The sequence below is a fragment of the Rhinatrema bivittatum genome, chromosome 3, assembly GCF_901001135.1.
Source record: "Rhinatrema bivittatum chromosome 3, aRhiBiv1.1, whole genome shotgun sequence".
Taxonomy (NCBI): domain Eukaryota; kingdom Metazoa; phylum Chordata; class Amphibia; order Gymnophiona; family Rhinatrematidae; genus Rhinatrema; species Rhinatrema bivittatum.
This window is the reverse complement of record NC_042617.1, coordinates 221,056,400-221,072,180: the sequence shown is the minus strand read 5'-3', so window position 1 is coordinate 221,072,180 and position 15,781 is coordinate 221,056,400. Positions and strand designations below refer to the sequence as shown.

The 15,781-nt window shown below is 44.3% G+C and overlaps 1 protein-coding gene across 6 annotated transcripts in view; it reads left to right on the top strand.

Annotated features, from left to right (window-relative positions):
* The window catches only part of ERMARD (ER membrane associated RNA degradation), a 452,987-nt gene that overhangs the window by 179,905 nt on the left and 257,301 nt on the right, over window positions 1-15,781 (top strand). For all 6 annotated transcript variants that reach the window (XM_029594214.1, XM_029594212.1, XM_029594213.1 and 3 more), the window contains one exon: window positions 4,833-4,930. In XM_029594214.1, the coding sequence (XP_029450074.1) occupies window positions 4,833-4,930 (98 nt within the window). The remainder of the gene's footprint in view (window positions 1-4,832; window positions 4,931-15,781) is intronic.

Sequence of the window (15,781 nt, the reverse complement as noted above, 5' to 3'; positions counted from 1 at the left end):
ATCTATTTGAATTGCTAGCTAGGCTAGTTACTTAAGAGAAAAAGATATTTATTCTTTATTTGGCTGCAGTGCCTGTGCCAGCTAGCCCTGTTTGTTTTTTAAGCAGTTTATTTAGGTGATCTGAGACGGTCTCTCTGTGCCGGGCAGAGAAGCTGCTAGCAGTGCTATTTTGTTTAATTCACCCTCTGGGCTAAGCTGCAAGCAAGCACCATTTGGGTGTTGTGGGTGGGAGAGATATATTAAATTTTTAGCTAGTTTGCTAGAACTTCCATTGGAAAATATATTTCATCGATTTTCCTGCTGTGCAACAATTCCAGCTTTTTTAAACTGAATTTGTTTAATTGAACTCACTCAGTCTCTCTGTGCACTGGGCATCAGTGCCAGTGGGCTGGCAGTTTAGCAGACTCAAGTTTATTATTGGGACAGTCTGTGCAGTGAAATCCCCAGTCTTCCTCTTTTGTGCTTACAAGCAAGCTCTGTGTGCACACCACACACATTACATTAGTGCATAGCAGGGCATTGTGACAGTGGGCAGCCAGTAGGCACTAGACAGTGACATTAAATCCATAATGTCAGGGAAAGCTAGATGTGGTCGAGTGATTGGGACTGGCAGAGGAGGCACTTCAAAAGGCACTAGTGCCAGTCCCCCATTAAAGTTAAAAAGGGACCTGTTGCAATCTAAACTCTTTGGAGGGGCAGGCAGTTCCATCGGGAAAAAAATGAAATCTAAACATGATGCATCTCCATTGCCACCACCTATTTTTAACCCTGTAGTTTTGGAGGTGAAGGAAGGTAAGGCTGAGTCATGCCAGACAAAATGTCGACACCCAAAAGCAGCAGTGGGACAGCAGTCTCGACTTAGCGTTGACAATGTAGTGCAGGCACTGTTTGCACTGTGGGATTCTCATCAGAAACGGAAGAAGTAATAGCTGACGAAGTTTTAGGAGGATCAGTTAGTCCTGTCTTAGCCTCCACTTCATTGCAGCAGGGGAGAGATGAAACCGATGAGGAGGAAGAGCAGTTAGCACGGGCACAGAGGGTGACTGAGGCCCCTGGCATTGCTTCTCAGGGTGCACCCACTACTTCAACTCCTGTGCCAGCATCCACCCCCAAGGCTATAGAGAAGGGAGAATCACGAAAGACATCTGCGATCTGGAGCCACTTTAAAGTGACGGATGACCCGCGTTTTGCTCGGTGTAGTTACTGTGGCAGGGCTATTAGCAGAGGCAAGCAAATGGGACATCTATCTAATTTTGGCATGACGCATCATATGAAGAGGCAACACCCAACAACAGTACTGCCATCTGGGGATGGTAGCAGTACCAGTCAGGGGACCCCTTCCAGTCAGCATAAAGTGGTTCAAAAGCAGCAGGGTCAGCCACGTCCTCAGTCCCTTCTAGCAGTCAGGGGTTTGTCCTCGATCGCTGTGCCTGTGCGTCCAGGCCTTATGTCCCTACGTGGGCTTGACCACTGTCCTTGACTGCTGTGCCTGTTTGTCCAGGCCTTATGTCCCTATGTGGGCTTGACCTCTGTCCTCGATTGCTGTGCCTGTCTGTCCAGGCCTTATGTCCCTACAAGGGTTTGTCTTTGATTGCTGTGCCTGTTCGTCCAGGCCTTAAGTCCCTACGTGGGCTTGACCTCTGTCCTCGATTTCTGTACCTGTTTGTCCAGGCCTTATGTCCCTATGTGGGCTTGACCTCTGTCCTCGATTGCTGTGCCTGTCTGTCCAGGCCTTATGTCCCTACAAGGGTTTGTCTTTGATTGCTGTGCCTGTTCGTCCAGGCCTTAAGTCCCTACGTGGGCTTGACCTCTGTCCTCGATTTCTGTACCTGTTTGTCCAGGCCTTATGTCCCTACATGGGCTTGACCTCTGTCCTCGATTGCTGTGCCTGTCCGACCAGGCCTTATGTCCCTACGTGGGCTTGACCACTGTCCTCGACTGCCTGTTCATCCAGGCCTTATGTCCCTACGTGGGCTTGACCTCTGTCCTCGATTGCTATGCCTGTCCGTCCATGCCTTATGTCCCTACAAGGGTTTGACCTCGATTGCTGTGCCTGTTCGTCCAGGCCTTATGTCCCTACGTGGGCTTGACCTCTGTCCTCGATTGCTATGCCTGTTTGTTCAGGCCTTATGTCCCTACGTGGGCTTGACCTCTGTCCTCGATTGCTATGCCTGTCTGTTCAGGCCTTATGTCCCTGGGTGGGATTGACCTCTGTCCTCAACTGCTGTGCCTGTTCATCCAGGCCTTATGTCCCTAATGGGATTGACCTCTGTCATCGACTGCTGTGCCTGTTCGTCCAGGCCTTATGTCCAGTCCTAACGGCTGAACCCTCGTTGCAAAGGGAAACCTTAGTCTCTGGCAATTCAAACTAGTAATCCTTCACAGCATGGATCCTTAAATAAAACAAACAGTTTTCTTTAGTTTCAGGGCAGAGAAGACAACTTCCTCCATCTTGCTTATGAAGTCATGATATGTTTGCAAATGCTTAAATCCTAACAATTTGTACCATTATACACTCTAGGGGCCAACCCATTCCAGGGAGCCCTTTCCTGCTCAAAGGAAAGGAAACTCTCCCCTGTGTGGTAGCCTATCTCTTAGCACCTGTTGACCCATGTTCAGAATGAGAAAAGATCTCCAAGGTACTTAGACGTGGCAAACACAGTGAGACCCTGCTCCAGGTCGCCAAGCTTTGAAGGCTTGTGCTCCACTCTAGGGGCCAACACATTCCAAGTAAGCCCTTTACTGCTCAAAGAAAGGGAACACTCCCTGGTGTTGCAGCCTATCTCTTAGTACCTGTTGACTCATGTTGAACCTCTGTTCACATGGCACCCTGCTCCAGGTTGCCACACTTTTAAGGCTCGTGCTCCACTCTAGGGGCCAACCCATTCCAAGGAAGCCCTTCCCGGCTCAAAGGAACGGGAACTCTCCCCGGTGTTGCAGCCTATCTCTTAGTACCTGTTGACCCATGTTGAACTGCTGTTCACATGGCACCCTGCTCCAGTTCGCCATGCTTTGAAGGCTCATGATCCACTCTAGGGGCCAGCCCTTTCCTGCTCAAAGAAAGGGAACTCTCCCCGGTGTTGCAACCTATCTCTTAGCCTTGTTGACTCATGTTCAGAACGAGAAAAGATCTCCAAGGTACTTAGACTGTGGCCAGCACAGTGAGACCATGTTCACAGTGAGACCCTGCCCCAGGTCACCACACTTTGAAGGCTCGTGCTCCACTCTAGGGGCCAACCCATTCCTTGGAGCTCTTTCCTGCTCAAAGAAAGGGAACTCTCCCCGGTGTTGCAGCCTATCTCTTAGTACCTGTTGACCCATGTTGAACCGCTGTTCACATGGCACCCTGCTCCAAGTCGCCACACTTTGAAGGCTCGTGCTCCACTCTAGGGGCCAACCCATTCCAAGGAAGCCCTTCCCGGCTCAAAGGAAAGGAAACTCTCCCCGAGTGTAGCCAGTCTGTATCTACCCTCTGACCCATGTTGAACCGCTGTTCACATGCTCCCTCCTCGGTCTCGGCCTTGAAAACTCTTGTTTATATATCAGCTACGTCCACCAGATTTTAAAAGACCAGCAAGAGCTCACTAGACGCTAATGGAAACACCCCACTCTAGGGGCGAACCCATTCTAGGGAGCCCTTTCCTGCGCAAAGGAAAGGGAACTCTCCCCAGGTGTAATTAGCCTGTATCTGCCCTCTGTGCCTTGCTGCTATACACCAGATGACTCACTCAACTACTTGTGGTGTTCTGGCCACTATCATAGTTGCTCAGTGTGTTGGTGCTAGTCTTTCTGCTTGTTATGTTCCCCCTTCATTGTGCTGTAGAATGTTGATGCCACTTGTCTTGCGGCTTTGCCTGTTGTGCTGTCTTCGAGGGTTCATGCATCTGTTATCGGTGCTCTCTTTTGAAGCTGTGGTGTGTTTTTGACACTCTTGCTGCTGCTTTGCACCTCTGTTGAAGCATTCTTGCCACTCCTGGTACCCCTTTGCCCCTTTAAAGTACCTTTGGCTATTCATGCCACTTTGGTGCCACTTTGCCACAGTCTAAGTACCTTGGAGTTCTTTTGTTGTTCTGATGATTGCTCCCCAGATGTTTCATCAAAATTGATAATAAAATCCCAATTCTGCAGCCAAAAATAGGCTGCAAATACTTCTTCATTGACTTTAATGGGAACCGGAAAACAAATGCATGTATCAACGTATCGGGGGCGCCATTGAACGAATGCAACGTATTTGCCCACTGACGAATACAAATACCGAATCGGACGAATCCGTACCCTCTGCACATCCCTACTTCCCACATAGCAGCATGGATTATGGGAACTCGGAAAAATGCTACCAGCCCTGCAGACCCTCTTCCTCCTAACCTCACACTTTTGCTTTGAAATAGGAAATGCACTAGTAGAGAGAGGAGGGGCCATGAAGACTGGCAACACTACTCTTGCTTCGAGTCACTGTGGCCCGTGCTGCTGCTTCTTTCTACTGGCTGTACCTTTGCTTCTACTTTGTTCTCCTTCAATAGTCCCTGAGGTAGGTAAAAGAAGCCACAAAGGGGAAAAAGGAGAGAGGAAGGATAGGAAAAATGGTAGAGAAGGAAAGTATAAAGGACTCTGCCCAAGGTGCCTTGCAAAGGTTGTGTGTATTTATACGTGCTTGTGTGTGTGTATATGTATATATATATATATAACATTGTCCATGTGTTAAAATTGTAAAGATTTGAATTGTTTTTATGGTACTGAAGGAAAGAGATTGCTCATGGAAACATATTCATGGGAAACCCTTAGCTGACACATTGTGTTCTTATTGCATACTTTGTTTTCTTTCTCTGAACTAGATGGATGTGCTGAAAGTGTTTCTTGGGTCACCCAAAAGTCTAAATCTTCGCAATATTTTGTGGCATGGTTTTGCGTCTCCTCAGGAAATTCCCTCAAAGTAAGGCATTGATGGAACACAAGCTTTATCTTTTCTTCACTGTGTGTTAATCCACTTAGATCCATAAAAAGGTCATTTAGAAAATGTATACCTCATACCTTTCTATTAGACTACCATAGCTTTCACGAGCTATGCTTTGTTCATTGGGTCAGGGCAAAATGATCTACGGATAATGATGTCTGAAGATAAAAATAAATTATAGATTGGATTAAGAAAATAAGAACTGCCATACTAGGTCAAACCAAGAGTCTATTAAACCCAATATCCTGTTTGTGATCCACGTCACAAGAACCTGGTAGGATCCCAAATAGTAGAAAGATTCCATGCTGCTTACATCCAGGGATAAGCGGTAGCTTTCCCCAAGTCTACCTGGTTAATAACAGATTATGGATTTTTCCTCCAGGGACTTGTCCAGTCCTTTTTTAAACCCAGCTACATTAGCCGCCTTTACCACATCCTTTGACAATGAATTCCAGAGCTTAATTGTGCGTTGTATGAAAAAAATATTTTTTACATCAGCAAGTAGGCTGAATTAGCCATGGTCTCTGGGTGATATTATCTGGCAGCACTGAACGGACTTGTCTCTCCTAGCTAGTAGAGCTTTAAGCTCTACTGAGCAAGTGCAGGAGTTGTCGTGTGAGAGTTGCCTTGAGAGCTTCTTCAGTCATTTTTTTGTCTGAGCACAGCACAGACATGTACTCAGTCTCTCCAGATATTTTTTTTTCAAAAGCCTTTACATTTTGTTTTTCATTTTTTCTTCATTTTTATTACTTTTGTTTGCTTTGCTGCAGTGTAGCATCCACATAACACTTTTCAATATTATAATAATTATAAAAAAATGACTTTTGCCTCCTCAAAATGGAGAAGAAACCTACATTGAGTAGTTCCCAACCTGCAACAATAAAGGAATAATTTCTCTCACCTTTGCCCGCTCAGCCCGCTTGCAAAATCGGCGAGCCGTGCAGAGGAGGCAAAAGGGAGCTGAGAAGAAAGAAAAGAAAAGTAAAGAAAGAAGAAGGAAAGAGAGAAAAAAGCGAAGCTGCAGATCCAACGCGGTGAGTCTGCCGCACCCCCTGAGAGGCATCAGGCCTATCAGAGGGCGCAGAGAAGGTCTTTAAATCGTTGTGCCTCCCACCGGCGTCGCGCGCCGGGCGTCGTGCATCCGAAGGAGCACGACCTAAAGGGCCTGCCCCTTAGCGCACCCCAGGAACCAGGACTGGGGCCTCTCCCATTCGCAGTCAACACCGCCTCATACGTCCAAACTCCAGCATTCACAAAACCTTCCTCGGCATTCATCCTACCTTTTCAAACATCCATCCAGCTTCTGCCAGCAATCAGCCAACCTCCTCAAGCACCATCCTGCAATCATTCCGACATCATCACACATACTCCAGCACTTATCCTGACCTCTCTAAGCATACTCCAGCACCCATACTGAGCTCATCAAACACCCTCAAGCACTCATCTGGATCTCATCAAGCATACTCCAGCACACATCAGGATCTCTTCAAATCTCACCAAACTTCATTCTACAGCACTCAGTCTGATCTCATCAAGCACCCTCCAACACTCATCATAATCTCATCAATCACCATCCAGCACTCACCCTGATCTCATCAAACTCCATCCAACACGCATCAGATCTCAGCAAGCAGACTCCAGCACGCATCCGGATCTCATCTCACCTCATCAAACTCCATCTCTCAGTAATCACATCAAACACCATCCAGCACGCATCCGATCTCACCAGGCATACTCCAGCTCTCATCCAGATCTCATAAAAATTAATCCTTCAGCAATCATCCTAATCTATCCAAACATAAATATCGATCTCGTACAGCTCCCACATCTATAACAACATCCCCCAACACTCTTCCTTCTCTCAACTAATTCACACCAGCTAAACATAAAAACATCAACGAAATTCATCACATACCAAAGATGGCGACATCTACCAACATGCCTCATCAGACAAGACACAGATACCTAATAAACATACCACTAGCGAAACATATCAAAAACATACTATGCCTCACCTTCCTTCTCATAAATGCTCAATCCTTAACCAAAAAATACATGTTAATATCTGATATACTACAAGAAAAAAACTCCGATTTCATAGCTTTAACCGAAATATGGTTCAAAAATACCAACCAAGTCTTAATGAACCAAATAGACAACAGTGTATATGACATTTTTTCAATCCCTCGCAAGAACCGAAGAGGAGGTGGACTGATCCTTATTATAAAAAAACATTTCTCAGTGAAAGTGATCCCACACAATCTCCCAAAACAATTTGAAATATCTCTCTTTGACTCACAAAACTTACAAATATGCCTAGTATACTGCCCGCCCAAGCTTCTAGATAATGATATCTCTCCGCTACTGAAATTCCTAATAACAAACAGTATGAAAAAACCTACTATCATCCTTGGCGACTTCAATCTTCACACAGATACAAGTCCCAGATCACAAAATTGCCAAACCCTACTAGACAAGCTATGAAGTCTAAATTGCAACCTACAAGTGAACAACCCCACACACAAAGCGGGACATACACTGGACCTGATTTTCATCAATAACTATTTCTCAGACACATCTATTACATACAGACCAGTCCCCTGGTCCGATCACTACCTCTTACAATGCAAGACGAAAGCAAACATCAACAACTCAACAAAAACAAGCGAATCACAACATGCCTTCAAATACCGAAACACCCTTCCAAACCAACCTTCTCCAACAAGAACTTGGAAAACAACTAGCAAATCTGGACCTCTCAAATATAAACAACGCTATCAATTCCTGGTTCCAAATTACAGAAGACACCGCAAATACTATCAACCCTGAGAAACTTAAACAGTTAAAAAAGCATAGGGAACAACAGAACCCATGGTTCAACTCTCAACTAAGAAACATGAAATCCAACCTTAGGAAATGTGAAAAAGATTGGCAAAAAGACAAGTGTACCATGACACTGCAGAGATATCGCACGCAACTAGCCGCTTGTAAAAAAATGATTCTGAATACTAAACGTGACTACTACAGCCAAAAGATCAAAAACTCCTCCAATAACTACAAATCCCTTTACAACATAGTAAACAACCTCATTTCTGAAAACATCAACTCCAACACAACCGAATCCAAAAATTTAAGCCAAGACTTAGCGACGTTCTTCAAGAACAAAATAACCAAAATAACGGATGCCCTCAACAACTCCTCGATTGAAGAAAACCAAATAGCCATTTCAAATACAACTCCATGGGCTAACTTCGAACCAATCTCCTCCACGGAAACAGAAAAAATGCTAAGAAAAATAAACCCAGCCCACCATGACCTAGACACCATCTCCACACGAGAGCTAAAGGAAATTGCTCATTTCATAGCCCCAACAGTAGCAGCAATTATCAATAAATCTCTCGAAGAAGGTGAGCTACCAGTAAAGTTAAAAATTGCTTCAGACCAATACTAAAAAGAAAGAACCTGAACCCAAACGACCTGAACAACTACCGCCCAATATCTAATCTACCCCTACTTGCAAAACTGACAGAGAAAGCGGTCCTGAAACAACTCAATGAACACCTCGAGAACTACAAAATACTACATCCCACCCAACACGGCTTTAGGAAAAACCTCAGCACGGAAACTCTACTGCTCAACCTATCCAATAATATACTAAGAGGCTTTGATAACAAAATAGGTCACATACTAATCCTTCTCGACCTTTCCGCAGCATTTGACACAGTTGACCACAAAAAGCTAATATCTGGTCTAGCAAACATAGGGCTCTCAGGCAAAACTCTTGATTGGTTCACTTCTTATCTAAAAGACAGATACTTCAAAGTCGCCATCAACAACAACGCATCAGAAGCCATCCCCCTTGAAACAGGAGTGCCACAAGGGTCCGCTCTTTCGGCCACACTTTTTAATATCTATCTACTTCCTCTATGCCATCTCCTATCAAGCCTAGGCATATCTTACTACATGTATGCTGACGACATACAACTCCTCATTCCAGTTATATCCACCACCGAAAATGCAATGATACTAGCTGCCTCTTACCTGGAGTCGATCAAAAATATGCTAAACCACCTAAAGTTATGTCTAAACATGAGCAAAACTGAATGCATCCTAATCGAAAGAAAAAACTCAGGATCCAAAACCACTCCATCTTTTCAAATAGACAGCATCCACATACAACTTAAAGACAACGTAAAAGACCTCGGTATTTGGATTGACAGTGAACTAACCTACAAAAAGCACATCACAACAAAAACAAAAGAAGGTTTCCACAAACTCCAAATTCTTAAACACCTAAAACCAATGCTTCACCACCAAGATTTCAGAACCGTCTTACAATCTCTCATCTTCACCAGCCTTTACTACTGCAATTCACTCTTGATAGGTCTACCCAAAGTGACCTTAAAACCACTTCAACTACTTCAGAATGCCGTAGCGAGAGTCCTAATTGGCAAAAAGAAATCAGACCACATCACACCCGTGCTCAACAATCTACACTGGCTACCAGTCGAAAAAAGAATTGAGTTCAAAATACTAACAATTCTACACAACGCAATTTACAAAACAGATAACACGGCCCTTGACAATGTCATACATATACACATATACCCTTTCCCAACGCGATCGCCGCCGCCGCTCCACGTGACCGAGACGGCATCTCCAGGCCTGTGCATCCGGCGCTGAAGCCCGTCGGGGCAAGGCCTAACCCACACAGCACTCACCTCCGTGGCTCCAGCTCCGGCCACGCGGCTACGCCCTCCGCTCCGCCCATCCAAGACGCAGCCTATCGGGACGGAGCCCCTCCGAGACGTTAGCAGCAGCGGTAAGCGGGGGATTTAAATCCCAGCCGCTCTTCCCGGCGTCGCGCGCCAAAGAAGCACGACAAAGGGGCCAGCCCCTTTGTGCGCCCCTTAGTGCAGCCCCACAGGAGTAGCCCCTAACTTTACTCTCTCCACAGAGTTATAATAGCGCTTTCTCTTTCCCCTTACATTTGGATCCAGCATCGGACTCTCCCCTAACTGGAAGCTACCTTCACCTCCGCCTGTCACTTACCCTCTCATCCACCCCACGACCTCACTGGAGATCCCCTCTTTGCAATCAGAAAAATGTGAACCTTCACCATCCCATCAATTAAACACCACCTGAAAAACAGAAAAAATCATGCTACAATAATCGACCCTCCCTCCACCCGACAACAGAGATTCTTACCAATTATGATTTCTCCATTCACACAGCTATTGGGTCTCTCACTCTTCACTCTCTCACTTATCAACGCCCAATCACTCACCAAAAAATCACACATCCTCAACGACTACCTCTTAGAAGTCAGCCCAGACATCTGTGCCATCACGGAAACATGGCTGAAACCCATGGACATAGTCATCACAAACGATCTTCCCTTTCATCTGTACGATCTCTTTTCCATACCAAGACTTAAGAAAAGAGGAGGTGGACTTCTACTAGCAGCAAAAAAAGGGACAGGCCTCACCTTACAACTTTCCAACTCTACTCACAACATTGAAGTGGCCCTTTTCAAATCACCTCACCTCCAAATCTGTCTTGTCTACGCTCCTCCAGGAATCCTTGAATCCAACCCCTCTCCCATCATTGAACTCATAACGAAACACATTAACGCAACCGAACCAGCTATTATACTGGGAGATTTTAATTTGCATGTAGACGCTTTCCCTCAATCTAACAACTGCGAAACTCTACTCTCTTCACTCAGCTACCTCGGCTTCTCTCAAATAGTTACCTGCCCCACACACACTGAGGGCCACACCCTTTACCTTATTTTCATAAATGACAGCATCTCCATCTCCTCCACGCCTGACAGCTCTCCAGTCCCTTGGTTGGACCACCGAATCATCTCCACATCGATGAAGATCAAAGAACGCCCCTCACTATCCTTCCCCTAAACTACCATACAATTCAGAAAACCCTGCCCCTCTGACCACCTCAACTACCACCTCTCAAAAGAACTAATTCCACTCGACCTCTCAGACGCAGACGCAGCCATCAAATCATGGATAAATATAACCTCAAAAGTTGCTGATCAAGTTTGCCCTACCTCCATCAAAGTCATATGCCCATCCTCACAGAACAGAAAACCATGGTTCACCCCAGACCTAAAAGCCCTTAAACAAGACCTAAGGAGAAAAGAACACCAATGGCGTAAAAATCCATCTACCTCTACACTTGCAGCCTACAAATCCCTTCTTAACGCTTACAGGATCGCCATTCTCAGAATGAAGAAAGACTTCTTTGCCAAGAAAATCCACCACTTCATCTTCGACACAAAAGCTCTCTTCGCATACGTCTCAGCACTCACCAAGCCATCCCCCTCCACCATTCCTGATGACTTGGCACTCAACAAAGCCACTGAACTTGCACAATTCTTCGTGAAAAAAATCAATAACCTAACCGCATCATTTCACACGCCCCCTGGAACACCTTCTATCGCCCTCCCCTCTTCACCGAAACCAAACTCAATGCTTGAAATGTTCGAACTAACATCATCACTGGAAGTAGAAAATATCCTCAAAAAAATGAAACCAGCTTCACATCCTTCGGACCCGATACCGCCAAACCTGCTTTTCAACATCCCAAATACCATCTCAAAACCAATCTCAGATATCATTAACTTCTCTTTATCCCAAGGATCAGTGCCAGACCCTCTTAAGCTCGCTATTCTTAAACCTATTCTAAAAAAGTCGAACTTATCTCCTACTGACCCATCTAGCTTCCGCCCAATAGCTAACCTTCCCATGATTGCTAAAATCATGGAAAAAATAGTCAACAAACAGCTATCAGATTATCTCAAGGAGCACAACATTCTCTCCCCCACGCAACACGGATTTCGCAAAACACGAAGCACAGAAACCCTGTTCATATCCCTGGCAGACACTATCCTACTAAACATGGAAAAAGGTCAAACTTATCTGCTTGCTCTCCTAGATCTGTCCGCAGCATTTGACACTGTGAACCATAATATCCTTCTCGAACGACTAACAGACATTGGCGTCAAAGGACTTGCACTTTGTTGGTTCAAATCCTTCCTGTCCAACAGGTTCTACAAAGTCAGGATCAACAATAAAGAATCTCCTCCAGTACGCTCCAACCTGGGTGTCCCACAAGGATCCTCCCTATCCCCAACACTCTTCAACATCTACCTTCTACCACTCTGCCACCTACTCACAAAGCTAAAACTACCCCACTATCTTTACGCCGACGATGTCCAAATCCTCATCCCGATCAAAGACTCACTTCAAAAAACTTTTAACCACTGGAACACCTGCCTCCAAGAAATTAACCATCTACTTTCCACTCTCAACCTGGTCCTAAATAGCGACAAAACCGAGATTCTCATCATCTCAAAGGAAATCCTCACCACACCTCCAATTCCACCACCCTCCTCCCATTCTATCATAAGAACATAAGAAAATGCCATACTGGGTCAGACCAAGGGTCCATCAAGCCCAGCATCCTGTTTCCAACAGTGGCCAATCCAGGCCATAAGAACCTGGCAAGTACCCAAAAACTAAGTCTATTCCATGTAACCATTGCTAATGGCAGTGGCTATTCTCTAAGTGAACTTAATAGCAGGGAATGGACTTCTCCTCCAAGAACTTATCCAATCCTTTTTTAAACACAGCTATACTAACTGCACGAACCACATTCTCTGGCAACAAATTCCAGAGTTTAATTGTGCGTTGAGTAAAAAAGAACTTTCTCCGATTAGTTTTAAATGTGCCCCATGCTAACTTCATGGAGTGTCCCCTAGTCTTTCTACTATCCGAAAGAGTAAATAACCGATTCACATCTACCCGTTCTAGACCTCTCATGATTTTAAACACCTCTATCATATCCCCCCTCAGTCGTCTCTTCTCCAAGCTGAAAAGTCCTAACCTCTATAGTCTTTCCTCATAGGGGAGTTGTTCCATTCCCCTTATCATTTTGGTAGCCCTTCTCTGTACCTTCTCCATCGCAATTATATCTTTTTTGAGATGCGGCGACCAGAATTGTACACAGTATTCAAGGTGCGGTCTCACCATGGAGCGATACAGAGGCATTATGACATTTTCCGTTTTATTCATCATTCCTTTTCTAATAATTCCCAACATTCTGTTTGCTTTTTTGACTGTCGCAGCACACTGAACTGACGATTTCAATGTGTTATCCACTATGACACCTAGATCTCTTTCTTGGGTTGTAGCACCTAATATGGAACCCAACATCGTGTAATTATAGCATGGGTTATTTTTCCCTATATGCATCACCTTGCACTTATCCACATTAAATTTCATCTGCCATTTGGATGCCCAATTTTCCAGTCTCACAAGGTCTTCCTGCAATTTATCACAATCTGCTTGTGATTTAACTACTCTGAACAATTTTGTGTCATCTGCAAATTTGATTATCTCACTCGTCGTATTTCTTTCCAGATCATTTATAAATATATTGAACAGTAAGGGTCCCAATACAGATCCCTGAGGCACTCCACTGTCCACTCCCTTCCACTGAGAAAATTGCCCATTTAATCCTACTCTCTGTTTCCTGTCTTTTAGCCAGTTTGCAATCCACGAAAGGACATCGCCACCTATCCCATGACTTTTTACTTTTCCTAGAAGCCTCTCATGAGGAACTTTGTCAAACGCCTTCTATTAAATCCTCCCTATTCGTCAGAGATCTAGGCGTTATCCTAGATAACCAGCTCACCCTAAAGAACTTTGTGAACACCACCGCGAAAGATTGCTTCTTCAGATTATAAGTCCTCAGAAACTTAAAACCTCTCCTACACTTCCAACATTTTAGATTAGTGCTGCAATCCATCATCCTATCAAAACTAGACTATTCTAACTCCCTCCTGCTCGGGCTCCCAGCCAACACCATAAAACCTCTTCAAATGGTTCAAAACTCAGCAGCCAGGATCCTCACCAACACCAAAAAAAGGGATCATATCACCCCCACTCTTCAACACCTCCACTGGCTACCCATCAAGTACAGGATCCTTTTCAAAGTCCTCACGATCATCCATAAAGCTAAACACAACCTCATATCACTTGACACCACTATTCAATTCACACCTCATACCTCATCCAGACCAATTAGAAGCGCCTACAAAGACACCCTGTTTGCCCCACAAGCAAAATCATCCTTAAGAAAGAGGGCCCTATCGACAGCAGGTCCTCATCAATGGAATGCATTACCTCCGGACCTCAGGCAAGAGCATTGCACATCTTCTTTCAAAAAAAGACTTAAAACATGGCTATTTAGCCTAGCCTTCCCTGACCCCTAACCCTTTCCTTCCTAGACGCCAGACTCCAGCTTTCACATACTCTTAATCCTAGCCATATCAGACTTTCAATTCCTCCTCTGACACCCCAATCAGTCGACTTAGTTTGTCAACTTCACTCCCATTATGATTCTTAATCAATTTTCGCTTATATTATGTTTCTTAATCAATTTTCGCTCCTATTATGATTCTTAGTCTTCTTTCCCACGCTTTCCCTAAGATGCCATGTTATGTTTTGATATATCTGGTTATGCAATGTTGTCTCAATTACCTGTCCTAAGCGCAATGTTGTCTCAATTACATGTCATAAGCGCTCCTCTAAGACGCCTTGTTTGTTACAAAATATGACGATATGTTGAGTTATACAATCTGTTAAGTTATAGTTATGATATGTTACGATATGTTAAGCTATACGTTATAACAAGTTGCCGTTACGATAGGTTAATTTATAACTCGTTCCTTATTTAATTGCCTCACTGTTCTATGTAACGCTCCTTAGCGAATTTTTGTAGTTACATTGTATTCTTACAGGAACTTCAGTATAGAAAAATAAATAAATAAATAAATAAATAGATCGCAACGTACGACTAGAACAGCAAGTAAATTACAGCTAGAAATACCACCACTACCATTAGCCAAGCTATCCACCACAAGGAACAGAGCCATATCCATCGCTGGTCCGAAACTATGGAACTCACTACCAGAGTACTTGAGCTCACAAAGCAACATTAAGTCATTTAAAAAAGAGCTCAAAACATGGATATTCCGTCAAACATTCAAAGACGGTATTGGTTAATAGCTCTCAACATCCCATGCATAACCTTTATCGGATATGCAATGGCACTACTAAGACTACTGACACAGAACATTTTAAGATAGAAATTAAATGGTTTGATCACAGATATACCCTGCTATAAACGTTTTGAAGCTGCTTTTAATAAGTTAGTTTGTTGTTTTCCCCAGTTCTCTCAGTTCAATGCTAAATGTAATAGGTTGTTGTACTTGTAAACCGGGGTGAAGGCTGCTAGCTATAACTCGGTATAAAAAAAAAAAGTTTAAATAAATAAATAAACAAACAAACAGGTATCCCATTTCTCAACACTCCAGGACATAGAGGAATTGAGTGAGTCTCACAGGAGCTGTAATAAATCCTCCTCCTGCAGTGCAGTACCTTTTGCCTTACCGGAAAATGAGTCAAGTAGGAGTTACTCAATAACTCTCTCTTTGGCCAAAATCTAAACCACACGGTTGAGAAATACAATTGCCCTGCATCGAACTAGAGCCTGCATGAAAGAATTTGAAGTCAGCATCAGTGAGGCAGGGTCATCAAGCACAATGCACAGCTTCAGAAGGAGCACTGCTGTGGCATTCTGCCTCTGGGCGACAAAATCTTATATCCGGCCCTGGTTCCAACCCTATCGAGGGGCCCACACACTTTCTAAGCTTACCAATGATCATCTTCAGAGGCGTCAGTTTCAACTTTTCAAGCTGTATTGCCTATTGCCTCTTCCCCCACATCAGTATCAACTTCCAGC